The sequence below is a fragment of the Astatotilapia calliptera genome, chromosome 15 (genome assembly GCF_900246225.1).
Source record: "Astatotilapia calliptera chromosome 15, fAstCal1.2, whole genome shotgun sequence".
Lineage (NCBI taxonomy): Eukaryota > Metazoa > Chordata > Actinopteri > Cichliformes > Cichlidae > Astatotilapia > Astatotilapia calliptera.
Genome location: NC_039316.1, coordinates 8,885,075 through 8,901,872, shown reverse-complemented (window position 1 = coordinate 8,901,872; position 16,798 = coordinate 8,885,075). Strand labels below are relative to the sequence as shown.

General features: G+C 40.5%; 1 protein-coding gene across 1 annotated transcript; it reads right to left on the bottom strand.

The window, feature by feature from the left end:
- Positions 1-1,735: 1,735 nt before the first annotated feature.
- Positions 1,736-16,238, bottom strand: si:ch211-225h24.2 (testis development-related protein). The gene is made up of 4 exons (XM_026142791.1): positions 15,752-16,238; positions 9,458-9,514; positions 4,823-4,938; positions 1,736-3,556 (listed from the first exon to the last, which is right to left on the bottom strand). The coding sequence occupies exons 1-4, from the start codon at positions 15,836-15,838 to the stop codon at positions 3,103-3,105; spliced, it is 714 nt and encodes a 237-aa protein (XP_025998576.1). The 5' UTR covers positions 15,839-16,238; the 3' UTR covers positions 1,736-3,102.
- Positions 16,239-16,798: the final 560 nt, after the last annotated feature.

The window sequence follows — 16,798 nt, the reverse complement described above, 5'->3', positions numbered from 1 at the left end:
ACGACCATAATACGTTCATTTGTGTTCTGTCAGTATCAAAAGCAGTCTGCCCTCCATTCCCTGTGATTGCAGGCGTCGGTCCAGTTCAGTTACTCTTTAAAACTGATTGGAAAAAGATCTCTGAACTGGTTGGAAGCATTTCTTCTGCCATTAGCTGTTGCTGTATGTTTAGTTAATGTTATTGCACCAGGCCTGTCATAATAGCACTTCACAATATTGATATTATTGCACTACTACTATCTGCTCTATAGGCACACTATATATATTAAAATATTTGAGATGCATTTGACTTTTGTAGCAATAATGCTATCAGTCAAATTCATTTCTAATTTAGTTTTTTTTGTGCGGCTTTGTTTTGTTTTTTTGAATATATTAAAATCAGTTACCATAACTATACAAAAAGACACGCCACAGTTATCGCCTTTAGAGAGTTATTGTAACCTCCCCAGCTTGGACTTTGCCCACTGCTGTGTTTCAGTCTGTGGTGCTATGGATGTCCAGCTGTAGCAGGCGTGGTACTTTTGATATTTGTGGTGCTTCTGATTTATGTATCAGCAACATGAAGTAGCATCAACACATTCCTGACCCAGTGCAAGTTTTACTCCCATTAAAAGCAACCATGTTCCAGCCATTATTGCTGCAGTGAAGGCACGGTTGCCGCTAAAGTGACTTAAAGCTGTCTGCAGTCGTTTTCAGAGATCCAGTCTGTTTCTTTTGTATAATACAGCTCAACCTTAAATTCATCAGCCAGATAAAAGGTTATTGCGAGGTAAATGTAGCCTGGCGAACTATTCTGTTGAGTGATCTTTAGGGGGCTCAGTATGTAAGTAATGGTAATGTGTTTAAAAAGAAAGTTTAACATTTATTGTGTGGCAGAAAAAGATGACTTGTGTTAATCTTTTATTTTTAATGGGGTTCAACAGCTTTTTGTTCCGTTTCATTTTGGTGGCATTTTCCTACAATAACTGCATGCCATGTTTGCGTCTCTGTTATGTTGTCCTCTGTGAATACCTGCCGTGCTCTGTGTACATCAAAAGCGTCAATGCGTCACGCACACACACAAAAGAAGTAAAACCCCATCAGCTGATCAGGTTGTTCTACTTTTGTCAGAACTGTCATGTGACAGGTAAATTGCAAAGCATTATTTATGAAAAAAAAGAACATTTTGTATCCTTCCAACTTTTGTAATACCCCTCTACTGTTCCCATACTCTTGATGGTACTGTCATGATTTTTCCGGGGCAGGAAGTAGCTATTCAGTAATAAATATTTCTAAAAACCTGTTTGTACTCTGTTATTACTTGATTGATGAGACTCAATTTTCTGAAGCCATGTAATCAAGTTAAAAAGGAGACTGGAAAACAAGAAGTGAAAGATCACATTTTGCCTATTTGTAAGGGTTAGATTATGTTTTTAATTATTAATAGAACAATATATTTGCAGTATTCTTTCTATTTATCTCGGTGTGTGTGTGTGTGTGTGTGTGTGTGTGTGAGAGAGAGAGAGAGAGAGAGAGAGAGAGAGAGAGAGAGAGAGAGAGAGAGAGAGAGAGAGAGAGAGAGAGAGAGAGAGAGAGAGAGAGAGAGAGAGAGAGAGAGAGAGAGAGAGAGAGAGAGAGAGAGAGAGGAGAGAGAGAGAGAGAGAGAGAGAGAGAGAGAGAGAGAGAGAGAGAGAGAGAGAGCAAAGTCCAGTGTGTTTACTTCACTCGCAAAATGTTGAAAGAAGCAGAGGCAGCGTGTCAGTCTAGATCTTTATTCTGGAGAAAAATGAGTCCCAGCCTTTTAGTGAATAAATACAAGTCACAGGCATCCCGGCCAGTGGAGCTGCATATGTGTAGATCTCTGGTTGTGATGAAGCAGATTTCAGTATCAAACAAATAACCCATTTAAAAAGAAGAAGATTGTATGTGTTATAGCCAATATACATAATATATCACACAGCATTTAAGAATTAACAAAAACAAAAACACTTCTGCTGCTCCTGCTGGTGAAGCTTATAGCATCCCGAGACACTGGTTTGTAACTGGAGACAGGAAGTGTGGTCGAGCACATACAGGTGCATCAATGAGCTCAGCAGATTGGTCGTTTACAGCAAACACATGATGTCATTTTAATGACAAGGCACAAGTGCACAGAGCTACTGCTTCTCATGAGAAATGGTCCTAGTATTAGTTTGGCGTTTACTTTTTCCATCATTAGCAAAATTACAAATATCCAGCATCAGATTTAAAAACATCCGTCCATGAAACCACCAGCAGAGCTGCTTTGCCATCATATGGGATAGATGCTACAGATGAGATCTTACAAATGTTCATGTCATAAAGATGGTGAGTTGATCACAAAGTTGGTCATCTGGGGATTAAAATGCAATGTATTGTCAGCATATTACAAAATCCATTGAGATTTTAATCACTTTTCAATTATTACATGCCGGAAATGTAGTTTTCTCCGTTTTAATGTAGATTTTGACATGAATGTTGATCAGAAATCCTTATTATAAGTCTGATATGGCACAAGTGCAGCATCAGCCCCAATACAACAGCAGAGATTCAGATCTCAGAGCCGTGATGCCAGCTGTCTTCCCACAAAGTCATCTTCTGTCACTCTCAAACACACACGGGTATTTTACACGTAAATGCTATGTCATAAGCTGTTTCGTGATTGCACAGCCCATAATTAATATACAAGTTAAGGCTTAAGACATTCATCGCTCACATACTGCGACTGCATAGACAGGAAGGAAGTGAGAGCCAACAAAAACGTCTTCAGCAGGATATTCTTCATTGAGTCTCTACCAGTGACGCCCCAAAGATTAAATAAAAATCACTTTTCTTATTTCTTGGCAACATTATTTATGTAATTGCCATGCCAGTGAGTATTGCAGATAAAAATGTACAGCAGTTGAAGGTTTTCCTTTGTTCAGTTGTAGTTTTTGTGATTTAAAAGTCACAAATTCAGTCAGAATACTTCGTCTTATATTCTGATTCACTACAACATGTCAGCATGATGTTGACATTAACATTGGTTGTGTCCAGAGCTAGATAGAAAGAAATATTTGGTTCAGATTGTCAGATTTATTGATAGTACAGAGGTATAAAGTGCTGCTATTTAAACCCCTCCCATACACTTGCACTCTCTGATACAATCCCTCTGCTCATCCTGCTGATGCCGGCCAGCTTGACTTTAGCACGGGCCGTCCACTTGACGGCAGCTGTTGAATCATTGGAGTCCAACAGGTTAGCGTAGCGGGAGGAGTCCTCCTCTTGACCCCGTCCACACCAGGAGGGGAGCTCTAACGCCGTCGCCGGGATGCTCAGGGAGCTGGGGGATGACTCTGCCACGTCCCCATTTTGGCTCTTGCCTACCAGCGCTTCATCAGGAGCAGTCTCAGCGAAGTTCTCTAAGTGTGGTGGTTCCCAACCTTCTATCTTCTCCAGTTTTTTGGCAGGGGAGATTTGCCTCATCGTCATCGTAACACTCTCCCAGAAGCAGTTGGCCTTCTCTGGCTTGTCCTTCTTCTCTTTCTCCTTCTCCTCATCCTTGATTTTCTTGTGAGACCTTTGAGCAGGAAATAAATATACAGTTGTGGTCAGAAATTTGCATTCACTGACATTTTAATATCAAGGCAATTTTGGATTTTTTTAATCATTTCTTTGATTTTTTTTTTTCTGGGTGGAATGATTGTACAGCATACATCTTTGATTACTTTTTTAAAAAGCACATTCCAGTTTATAGCAGATTTGAACTTTTTGAATGCTGAACATTTAAGCAATTTTCTTTCATATGAGCATGACAGTTTGGGGTTTCTTCCAAACCTTGGAAAAGTTGTGCCACATCTGAAAAACATCTGATTACGCGCAGTTGTTTGAACTGATGATTTCAAACAACTGGAGAGATTTAAATGAGTGTATGCAGATATGTGAGCCTATGTGGATTAGAAAAAAAAATACATTCACCCAATTCTTGATTTTTAAAGTCATTGCAGATGTTTGCTGTACAATCATTCCTGGTAGAAGAAAAGTTAAAAGAAATCATTCAAAGTACAAAATCACCATGACATACATTCCAACGATGAGTGCCTGTAAACTTATAACCATAACTGTAGTCTTAAACATGTTGATATATAACAGCCACTTACTAAGAACCACCCCTCCATCCTCCCCCTCCTCCCCCGTCCTACATAAACAGGAGTGTCTGGGTGGGAAACACTTACAGTGAGCTATTATATGGGAATTCCTGTTGTTTATCAAAGCAAGTGAACTGATTAAGATTTCCACCTTCATACATGTTCCACTTCCTCAAGGGGTCTGAAAGTTAGCAACAGCTGGACAATAAAGCTTTGGCATGCATGCATACATACATATATATATATATATATATATATATTTATTGTGGGTAGCTGTGACATGACTAAATATACACACACAAGTGGTTTTGACATGGATCCATTATATTTAGTGAGGAGTGTAAATGTTTGTACTTCACACACTTGACCAGTAATGGCTACTGAGTGCCTCTGTATAAACATGATGGAAACCAGAAATGTTGTGGGTAGTTGTGACGTGACTGTGCATTTACTGCATGCTATTAATCAATATGTCTATATAGAACTGCTGATCGGTAATCAATAATTTCAGAAAGACCATTTCTTACAACATTGCCTTCTACACCATGATAGAAGCGAAAACAGTGGAGCGCTTCTTATTCTTATTATTCATTTGGAGTTATTTTCTGTCACATATTCTACTTTGTGTTAGCTCAGTTTTTCCCCCTAGTAAGAGAAATATTTGGAATATGATAAAGGTAATAAGCGCATAACCTCACCCTTTGCGGTCAGCCAGCTTCTCTCCAGTTAGCAAGAAACGCTCGTCATCTTTAGATGAGAACATCTTCTTCTCCCTCCTGTCTTTCTTGGACATGATCTTCTTCACTTTGGCCTCCTGAGAGACACCAGCAAGACAAGAGTGTTTTTGAAATGCCGATCTGACTCGATTTCACTCATCTGTTGCATGTTAGCTTGATATCTCTGTATGCCTGTTTGTGAGTGATTGATACACCCTGAAGACGAGGATTTCACAAAGTTGGCTTTGCAGGAATTGAGAGGAGCAGCATGTTCACACTGATGAACGTGCAATCTTTATTTATTTTTTTGGATTGGGGAGGGGGGAATTTCTGTTACGGGCCTCACTGGCATAGAGCACATTCCACCGGGAGATCCTCCACTCCCTCTGAAAATCCCAGCCTCCCCGTCACATCAGAATTCCTCCCTGCCATGCCCTCGCAGATTTCCGCCGAGCACTGACGCAGCCGCCCTTAGCGACCGCAGAACAAAGTTTTGGCTTTGTTTCTCGCCTGGGAAGAATTCCCAAGGTCAGCTATCAAGGTCTTGACTCCTACTCACATCCGTGCTCGCCTTTGCTTGAGTGTGCATTCTCAGTATACACAATATTACATGATTAATGAGCTTAACCCTGACATGACCTTTCAACTGCTTTTATTGTTCTCATACCTATGAAGGACTTTAGTTCAGGGCTCTGTGTGCAGTACCTGCACAGATCTCTGACCAGAGGATGCCACCAGCAGCTACAACAAACAAACAAACAATGAGCTGGATATGAAATCAGCTGTCTCCCAAAGCCTAACAGGAACACGTATGATAAGATCTGTCACCAACAGATAAAACAAACTTTACAAAACTACCACTACATAGGCTCCACCAGCTAAAGTCATACACATGCAAATACTTAAGATACAGCTCATATCTCTGATGGATCTTTAAACACTTTACTCAGTGAAAATGCATCATATCTCCCTCTGCATCTCACTCAGAGGAAGTCTCTTTGATTATAAGTAGAAAAAAAAAATCCCAAATATCCTCCACTCACTTCTCATTCTGAACATGCCTGCAGGCAAACTGCCCCCCTACCAGTTTCCTGTTGTTTATTATCATCAAAAAACATTTACAAAACCTCATCTCAGCTGTTTCAGCACCCTGTCTCAACTCTTGACTCCCCAGCTCTTGTTCTCCGAGTGCCATCGAGTGTAAACTGCATAAGGTTTGCAGAAGCAGTTCGAGCTGTCCAGCAAAGAAACCGGAGATCCCGAAAGAGTTGGAGCCTTTCTGAATGGACGTATATGAGTGTATGTGCTTGCATGCATGCCTGCACAAATAGAGGCCTGCCTATTCTGCCACTGTGCTCTAACCTCTGGGCCTCTAGATCCAAAGCAGCTCAGTGACTGGCCAAGAAGGTAAAGCAAATGGCTCTCTGGCTCTCTGTGTTATTCACGCTTGGCAGAACAATGGAGGTGTTATGGACCAAATTCTTCTTTCCATACCTCTGACATTGAAGCAGAGGGATTGCTGCATGAATTGCACACATTGGGGATAAATTCAGGGGGGTTTTAAGCTCACAATCAGGCCTTGGTTATTATGAACATTATTTATATCACCAATTAATTTCATAATTGATCTAAAAACTGTCCAGTGCACCAAAAGCAACAGTTTAAAGGGGTAGAACCACAAACAAACCAAGATACTGAACTTTCATATACAGGAATCAAACCACTGACCCTCCAATTAATAAACAACCCACTCTACGCCCTGTGCTACCTCTCCTCTGCAAGGTGAGAGTTGTCTTCTTAGCCCATATCTTAACCCAATCTTCTTTTTTTATGCATAATTTACAGTCTTTATATTCTGTAAACAGAGCCCAGAGAAAACACAGGACTATGGGTCAAGTGCAATACCTTGAAAAGTTCTAGTGGATTTGCTTTTTCTAATGACACCAAAAACAGCTTTAAATAATAATTTAAAAACAAACAAACAACAACAACAACAACAACATTTAAGATATAAGCTTGTTTGAATTTGATAAGGTGAATAATAACATGTTCCCATATTTCCCACAAAATTTAAGCCAGCAGCTGGTTGTTTTAGCTTAGCTTTGGACTGAAAGCACACAAGTGGTTTTAGGGGCCTCATGTGGTAGTCATTGGGGTATGTTTTTTGTCCATTAATTTGCAGTTTGACTCGTTAACCAATTAATTATTCAATTCATTCTTTTTAGCATTAGATAAAATGTATAGAACAGAGTGGTAGTTCTGAAAGTAAAGAAGCATCTGCCCATGAAAGCCTATTTTTAAGTACAAAAGCATGTTCATTAAGCTTAATGAACATTGCTGAAGCATCGTAGAGTGAAACAGCAACAGGTAACCTCCACTTTCAGGGCTCCCTGTGCACTTAGTGAGTCCTAATATGAGCTGGAACAACAGAGGGTGAAAGAATTGCAGCCTTCCACAGTGTCTGTGGCTATTTTCAGCCTTGTTTTTCTTCCACACTGATTGTTCCACTCCAAAAAGCCCAGCTCCTCGAAAGAATGCTCAGTTTCCTTCCCTTCTCCAGCTCGGCCACCCCGTCCTCACAAACAGGACGGTGTATGAAATATGTCCTGTGAACTGAGTCGAATACAGTGGCTATACAATAAAGCGAGCGACCAGCCGGGGTTGAAAGACAATGAATCACCTGTGTGCGGTTTCAAATCAGACTTAACAAGTTCACACACAGCACGCCTTTGAGTAAAGGACCGCCGTCAGCACAGATTATAAGATGAACAGAGCGCTGAGATAAAACTCACCTCCACAGACAAAGGACACATGTCCTCAAACCCTCAAAATAAAACCACTGTTTATTATATTTACAGCAGTGATGACCAAGCTGATTTAGCTGATCAGAGCTTTCCTCCAGCAGACTCACTTTCAGCTCAGCTAATTTGTGACTCCTTAAATCTTATATTAATTATTTTGGTCATTGTTTCTAAGAGCTGTGAGGATGCAGTACTGACTGACATAATTAGTGCTACATGTATCAGTGCCTGGACAAAGTCAAATATAAGCAGTCAGACAGGTTTTAAGATGCTTGCTTATTAAACAGAAAAAATGTACACACGCACTAGAAGTTTCAAATGAACCAGGAAGGCTGTGTGCAAACTGTGATGGATGCTTACACACAGTCACAGTAATACATTTCAATCATTGTTTCTTTCTCATAAACATGTTTGGTTAATTTTTGGGGTTTTAAATGTATGGTCTTAATGAACATCACTATGATTACACAACCTGTATGCAGTGTGGAGCAGGCCTGGTTGAACCCTGAAACACATCTTAATTGGATGTCCCAAAGCACCGAGAGATGTCTGCTACAGGCTGAGGCATAATAAAGCCGTAAGAGAAATCACCAAATGGACGGTCAAAGCTAATAAACTCCAGGCCGTCACCACTTGAGGCTATCAGCCTCCAAAGGGAAGGGGATGTTGCTTCAAAGGCAACAACAACTGCCTGCCCCACATTTTGCACCACACCTCTAACTAGGAGATGCAACCAGATCTCAGAAAGTCTTCCCGCACTCCACCCAGATGTGATTCTCCTATGTAGGTGCACAAAAACCATCTTGCTAGTCAAACTTGTTGTGCTCCAGGAGGACACGCTGTCCATTTTTCATGATCTGAAGAAAGCCACGTAGTAAAATCTGGCTGATGAGGCCTTTGTCAAAGAATGGCACGCAGTGTCATTTCCTGTCAAAGTTGGCTGTGAACAGTGCACGATTTCCTGCAGAAGATCAGCTAGGAAAGTAAAGCATTAAAGAGTGCCACTAGAGAGTTAGCAAGCCCAATATGGTTATGGTTGATGACAACTCGCAGGTTGAAGCCTTCTGCAAGTGAAGACTAACTTTATTTTCTCTGATCCACTGAGGCAAGGCATACAAGTTAAGGGGCAAAATGCTGGTGACCCTCAAGTACCTGCTGAAAAACAAGAGGATTCCCAGAAAAGTGGCCTTGTACTTGTCTTCAGCTACAAATGCACCTGCATCATGATTTTGAATGGAAAATATTCCAATTTGTAATTTTGCTTTGCTCAAACTATTTACAAAACCATGTTGTGATATGACATCAGAGGTTCCTACAAAATAAAAACCGATACCTTAGATGACTGAACTGAAGTGATTTAAATAAAAGAAACAGTCCACTGAAAGGTCAAAATAACCTATTTTTTTCTTTCTTGGGATAAGGCTGACAATACAAACGCACACAGTGACAAAACAACCCAGACAGTTTTCCAGCGATAAGGTTAAGGATAAGACGGGGGATGATGGCTGACAGCTGGTGTGTTTACAGATAAACAGTGCAGTGACACTGAGCTTGTGCATGCGTGCGTGTGTGAACTGACAGAGCATTGGCCATTTAAAGCATCTGGATGTTTTGGGCGACATAAAATTGACTCTTTCAGGGTCGATTCCTGCGATGTTCTGAGCGTGTGCACAGAAAGATAAGCGTGGGTCGCCTGAGTGCATATCTTTGAGCGGACAACCATCACGTGTCAACTGTGTAAGCTGATGTATGTTTGGAAGCAGATAGTGTGTTTGCGTCTGTGTTCTGTCTGAATAGCTGTGAAGGTGCTGTTTACCTTGGAGACTGCAGTGACGGCTTCCTCATCCTCTTCCTCTCCTTGTATGTCTTTGTCCTAGGACACACATACACCCGCAGTGAGTTAAGACAAATAGCAACCTTTCCCCGCCCCAAAACAGAAACGCTCACATTTTAAAGCAGGGATTGTGTGTTTGCGGACTGTGCGCATGCCTTCCTGTTAAAAAAAAAAAAAAAAAAAAAAAGGGAGGCAACCGTTTTCAAGTGCTAACACAAACACACCGTATTTGGAGTGCGAGATAGAGGGATGGAGGGATGGAGGGATGGATGGATAGAGAGCTGGGAGAGATGGGGGGAAACCACTAAGCTCTGAGGGCAGATTTAAACAAAAGGGAGAGAAAACAAACCCATGACCTCTTCCCTTAATGGTCCTCAACAATATGTGGACTGAACAGAGCTATTTTGGTCTCATTGTGTTTCAGTCTGCAGACTGTTTTTAATATAGACGTTGTATTTGTGTTATTATTTGACACCCTTTGTTTAGGCTTTTATATAATTGCCAATGGGCTTGTGCATTTTGTTTAACCATGTAAATAACTCCATTCACCAATATTCTACCTCTTATTATTTATATAAGCAATTTTTATGGTCCGCTTTAATACTTGCATGTTTATCCACTTTTATTCCACAATGACTCCTCAAGACTGTAGTAGGTTATATACATTGTTAAAGGAATATTATAGTGATTAGAGCAAGCTGTAGGTAATAAAAGCACTGCGCTGCAGTGGTTTGACTCATATCTATCTAATAGACTCCAATTTCTTCATGTAAATGGGGAGGCTTCTTCAAATACTTTAACTATGGAGTTCCACAGGGTTCTTTCCTAGGACCAATTCTGTTTACATTACATATGCTTCCCTTAGGCAGCATCCTTAGAAGGCATAGCATACATGTTTTCTAGAGTATTTAAAAGCAGACTGGGATGCAGAACCAGGCTCTCTGAGCCTGGTTCTGCTGGGGGTTTCTTCCTGTTAAAAGGGAGTTTTTCCTTTCCATTGTTGCCAAATCGTTTGCTCATAGGGGTTCATCTGATTGTTGGGGTTTTCTCTGTTTTCACTTTATTATTGTAGGGTTTAACTATAGTTGCACACCCACAAGAAATATGCAAGAAACAGAAAGACGCAAACAATAACAGTTCACTAAATTTTCATTTTTTTTCCAAGACCGTTATATTTGCACTTCCACAAAGCTCCTCTAGTCTACAATTTGAAGTATCCTCGGCAATCATCCCAAACCCAGAGTTGCCCCTGATGCGTGAACACTAGCTTAAAAGTGCTTAGGTATAGGAAAAAGGGCATTTGTGTGAAATGGATGAATTAGGCCTGCAGCAAGAAAGCACTTGCTCTGAAAGTAGAAGTACTAAAGTTTACTGTAAACCTAATGGAGTTTTTATCAGAACAGTAATCATTTAGTTACATGCTACAAGAGTGTTTTCATTTGTTAGCGTCATAAAATTACCACGATAACTGAATGAACAAGTATAGTTTAATGTATTCAAATAGAGGTGGGTAAATAAAATCGGCATTCTTTCATATTAAATTTGAAATACACTTTTTTTATGTTTTTGTGGAAGTACACTCCTAGTAAAACATCACACCTAAATACAAACCACTACAAAATATATTGAGGATCATTATCTTTGTCACTACCTCAGTCATTCCCTTACGACACTTTTTCCACCTCACTTTTTCCTGGAATTCTTGTGGACATTTCCAGGTCCTTTTCTTTTACCACCTGCCCACCAGTTTCAGTCACCTGACACCTCTGTCATCTCTTCCAAATCATGGCATAAGTATTTATACCAGCCATTATTTCGGCTTACAGTGTCAGTGTTATTTCACGCCATCGTTTTATTTCAGCTGTATTTACATCTAACTTGTATCTCTTCTTAGAGTCTAACTGTCTCAACTTCTACACCAAGATGCCAAATGTGACAATAAGCAAAAGCATTTTTCAAAAGCAATATTTGCACTTGAAAATACTTTACAGTTTGATAAACTTCAGACTCCTTTAGAATTTTAAATGACACATCCCATCATCCATATCTTGCAGTTTTATTACTTAACTTGCCCCAGAAGACTTAAGGATATTAAATCATGATAAGTAGGTTGATTGAAGTCATTAATTGTACAGCCAAGCCTCTATAGGAGCGGCGCCAGAATTCCTGCTAAATGATCAAAGCTGCATTAACTTTTAACATCTCCAAACTCTATGGGACAGAGGAGGAGAGATGGTGGTTGGACATGTCTGAGCAAAGTCTGCTGGGTCTCCGCCACCTGAGCTGATCAAAGATACAGTCTCACACAATTGCTGACTACTGTTTGAGCGTAAAAAGCATTAACAACTTCAGAACAGAGAGTGTGAGGGGGGGGGAGGAGATTCAGGGCAAGGGGGAGTAGTGTTTTGGAAAAAAATCCTCCTAACAACAGAGATCAGGAGTTCTTATTTCACACCCCCAGGGCAGCCTTTTTTGCATTCTCACTTTCCCTCTTTGTGTCTGCACACATTTAAGCGCAGTGTTTCACAACCGAGCTTGCCGGGCGATAAAGAACCACTCTGAATTCCAATACCAAAGAAGCGGTATTTATACTCCACATTCTCCAAACCCAGGGACACAGAAAGCATTTAAGGAAACAGTTTAATGTCTTGGGAAATATGCTTATTTACATTTTTGCCAAAGGTTAAATGAGGGCATGCATGCCAGTATCACGCCTGTAGACTGAATACCAAGCAAGTTTGCTCGGCTTAAAAGAAAGCCTGTAAATGGAGAGAAAGGCCACATGCTTGTTCATGGAAGCAGAATGAACAGAGCACCACTATTAACACTCTAGCCACATCATTTGAATTGATGTATACCTACATTTTTTGGGCTTATCATCATCTGCATTTTATCCCAGTTGTCATTACCCCTACTTTTCTCTTTGTTTGTGCTGTTGATTCCTTAACATGTACCTCTTTCAGTTTATTTCCTGTTTTATTTTGAAGGTTTGATCCTTTTGTGGCTTTTACTTCCCTCCTTTGATCGTTTCCCCACTCTCCCAAGTGTCGGATTAAACTCACCTGTTCCTTGTTATCCATCCGTGTAGTCTTTATCAGGTTGTTTTTGCAATCCCCATATTTTCTCTGCTGGCTCTCCTTCTTTCTAGATTCATCAAAAAAAAAAACTAAATAACCTTATACTAAACGGCTTCATAAAATAGACTCCCCCACTGTTCCCATTCTTCATCCCAAGTTAAACAAGCCATCTCCTGGTCCCCGTATTGAACAGCTAAATGTAGAAAGCATTCAGACAGATCCTATTTATGACATTTTTAGTGTTGGACTGAGGCAAACTTGTGAGACCAAACAAGTGTCTGAGGTCCAGGAACTCAACTCTCTTCCCTTCAGCAGGGGATCACATTTCCTTTACTATCCTCTTTATGACTCAATGATTTAGAAGTGAGGCCTTCAAAGGTTCGCTAGACGTGATGTATACTCTTATTACCCCACTTCACAGTCATGGTGGTTTTATATAAGCATTTAGGAGTGTTACTGCAGTAAGCCACAGACAAACAGGCAAACACACCTTCTGCAAGCTGACAGCTGCTTGCAACTTGTTGAACTTCAGTAGAAGTGAGTGGCAAAAGCAAGCAGGCACAGGGCCTGCTGTCACCCCGGTGCACTGTTCATAGACAAAAGGAATGATAGTAACTTCAGGCTATGCATTTCTCTGCTCTTGCTCTTTTCTCCCTCCCTGTCTTTGTGTTTTACTTGTCCGTATCTGTCCGACTGCAGGTCTCTCCACTATTACAACCAAAGAGATCTGCTGTCTTGTGATGACGATAAGCAAAAATAAGATTTTGATCAGGAGATTTAAATACGTGGAAGTATATTTGTCAGACAAAATAACAGAGGAAGAGGTGTGAGATATAACACAATGAAGGTCGCTGGCTGACTCTTGGGCCACCTGGATATATGTGGGTGGAGAAAGCTAAAGAGCAGGATTTCAGATTCTCCTAAGCAGAAACTTGACCCCTGATGGCTTGAGTGTAGGCGCACAGTAGCCAACAGATCAGACTATTGTTGTTTTGAGTAGTTTCCAGCAATGTTCTCTTTTTCAGGAAAGCTACACTTAATACCGAAAAATGGTACAGAAAAAAAAACTCCATACAGTGTGACTCAGCACAAAGTTCAGGACAGAGCTCAATCGACAGCCTCAACAAGACCATTTTGGTTTTCTTCATGATTATCACTTAAGCAGTCATGTGTTTTTCCCATGTTGTGCTTACAGGCTGTCATCTCGTCTATTTTCTGTCCTCGATTTGTCAAGATAATTAGTAGATTTGGTACTTTTTGTAGCTTTAAAGTGGATTAATCCTTTTTGGGGGGGGGGGGGGGGGGGGTCTTTCTTGTTTTTTGTTTAAAAAGTACAGAAGAATTCAAAAGGCTATCCCTGCAATTTCATTGTGATACAAAAATGCTGCAGATTCGCTTCGCTCTCCTCTTCGGTTGCTCTGCATGTGGTAAATCAGACAGTGCAGCTACGTCAGTTTGAATAACTGGAAGGAAAAAATCTTTCCTTTGCAGACTTTGTTATCATAACTTTAATCCTGACTTCATCCTGTTGGGTCTTTGCTGTGTTTACAGCATTTTATGATCTGACCCCTGACCCTTTTATGTACTTTACTGCCATGCAGACGGGACAAGACCCCCCCCTCCACCCACCTCCTCCTTGATTGCTTTCCCAGGATCTCTAAAGAGCAGCTGCTGCTCTGATCCTAGGTCAGTTTATAGTTTTTTGTTTGTGACCACTGGCGACAGAGACACAAAGTGAACTCAGAGCAGCTCTGTCCCCTACACATGTAAGGGAAACATGCGTTATTACTGGAGGTTGAATAAACTAAGCCAAGGGTCACAGATATCAGCACTGTCACAACAGCAGATGAAAAATGTTGGGAAATGATGTTGGTGGATTTTCCCAATTGTGTACTGCATGACAAATGTATACATGTAGTCTGAGGTGTATACAGGGATGGAGGTGCAGGCAGTGAGTAAAATATGACACTGATATGATTAAGGAGAGCATTTTTATGTAATTGGTGTTGCAAATGTCCTTAAAAATGTGATTCACTACTCGCTCTACCAAAAAGAAACCTAAAATCATGGCTGGCCTTTTAAAGAAGCTTTGATCATGCATACAGTAAGCTGATTACATACCGCAAGCATGACAAAAGCACATTATTTTGTGCCTCCAACCTTTATGAGGAATAAAATATCCCATGAGTTTTAACAGATTTATCTATGTATCCAGAGATTTGGAAGCCGCCCGTCCTCCTCCTCTTTCACTGGAGCTTCACTATTCAACTAGATGTGAGCACCTTATGCTCACTCAACATAGGTTTTTACTCAAAACCTGATCCAAGTGGTTAAAAACACCACCACAAGAATCTCAACTGATAAACATGTCACCTTGCTATTTCTTATGAGCAATGAGTCGTGGCTGGCTATCCTTGTGTGTCTGTGGGTGCGTATGCATCCTCCCCCATGCTCCCATCAGCATGACAGAGCCCAGCTGCTTACAAGTGGTGATACAGAGGTTCTTTAGACCTCTCACACTCTTATTGTTTACCTGGAAAATATGGGTAACAAAAAAAGAAGAAGAAAAAAACACAACCCACAACAAACAGGCATTAGTGAACCATGCCTTCTTAAGTACCAATCACACCTCTGACCTTTACGAAAACTGCAAATAGATTCAAAGTTGCATGTAAAACCTAACCTACTGTACATTAAATCATATCCATCTCTATAATAACATGCTGAATTTACCCTCCTGTATTTTATTTTATTACGTTTTAATTTAAATTATATTTCTTATACTTGAGCAGTATTGTGCCAAAATTAGTCCACACACTCTAGCTCTTAGATTCAGGCTCCCTTCTTTGACCTCCAAGCTGCATTTTCTAACCTGAGTTTCAGCACTTGTGCACCTCCTCCATTTCATTGTTTGAAGTCTATTTGGCAACTTTTATGAGAAGAAAACATAAGAAATAGAAGAATTATGATTTGTCATTATTTAAACAGATGTATAATTATTCAGGCTACTTTATATTCTTATTTGTGTTTATTAAAGTCATTTTTAAAAAGCCTGAACAGGTGAAATCAATCATTTTGATACAGTTTTCGTTTTTTTGTTTGTATTGCTACAATTTTACAGCTTCCCGAGTTCATCAGAGTATAAGCGTACCATTATTAGCAGTGAATGCCTCTGTTTGCTTTTTATCCGTGTCATTACCTTGTAGGAGTGATGATAGTGCCAGGACATGTCGTCCTCCTCTGACGCGTAATCCACCAGCACTTTACTCTTGGTTTTCTTAAACATATCTCCACTTGTCGCTGAAATGGACCGTGTCGGTCCTATAGAGAAAAAAAAAGTTGTATGAGAAACTCTGAAGTCGACCCCGCACTGTCTTGCGTCGCTTTGTCCGTCTTTTCTTGATAACTCTTTCAGCGACGCATCACCCTAGCCTTTGAACTCTCTCGGTGGTTTCTCCAGCCGAGAATCGAGACCGCTTTCTCCGTTAGCGGCTCATTCATAGACGTGTCAGAAGCTAGGTGACGATCGCGATTCGTTTCGTAATAGTTTGTCGTGTCGTTTTTACGCAGTCTGCGCGACCACCTGGAGCTCAAGCGCTCGCTCCTCCCATATCCCCCTGCTCCTCCGACTGCTTGAAGTTGCCATGGAAGACAGAGGAAGAGGTCACACGTTTCATCTCCAGCCAATAACAACGCAACTCACCTATAAATGAAGAGGAAGTATACAAGTATACGCCAAGAATAGCTGTTGTCACTCTCTCCCCCTCTTTTTTTATCTCTTACCAGGGAGTCAAAATGTATAAATAGCGACATCAGTCTGTTTTGTATTTGAATTAAAGGCGCAGAAGAAAAACTACAGTGTCAAAACTATTAGCTTCAACATGCTCTTATTAGTATGTTGCTGCGTTGTTTATTCTGAAGTGGCACCAGTCATAATTTATTTGTCATTGGGGACATTAATTTATAACATGTTATTGGTCTTGAAAATAACCAAGACTAACATTTCTATGTGTATGTGTTTCGTATAAAGACGCACCAACATGTAACACAGTCTAGAGTAAATTGACAGAAAATCGAGATACCTTAAGGTGCATGGAAACTGTAATTACTCGAGAAAGGCTGGACATGCCTGTTGTGTCACATTTGCTGTCTTATCATTGTGGCATTGTATTTCCATAATCTGTTTCCCATTTGCAGCAAGACTCACTGGAAGATTGGGGAAAATATTATTTTGGTCTGTGTTTCA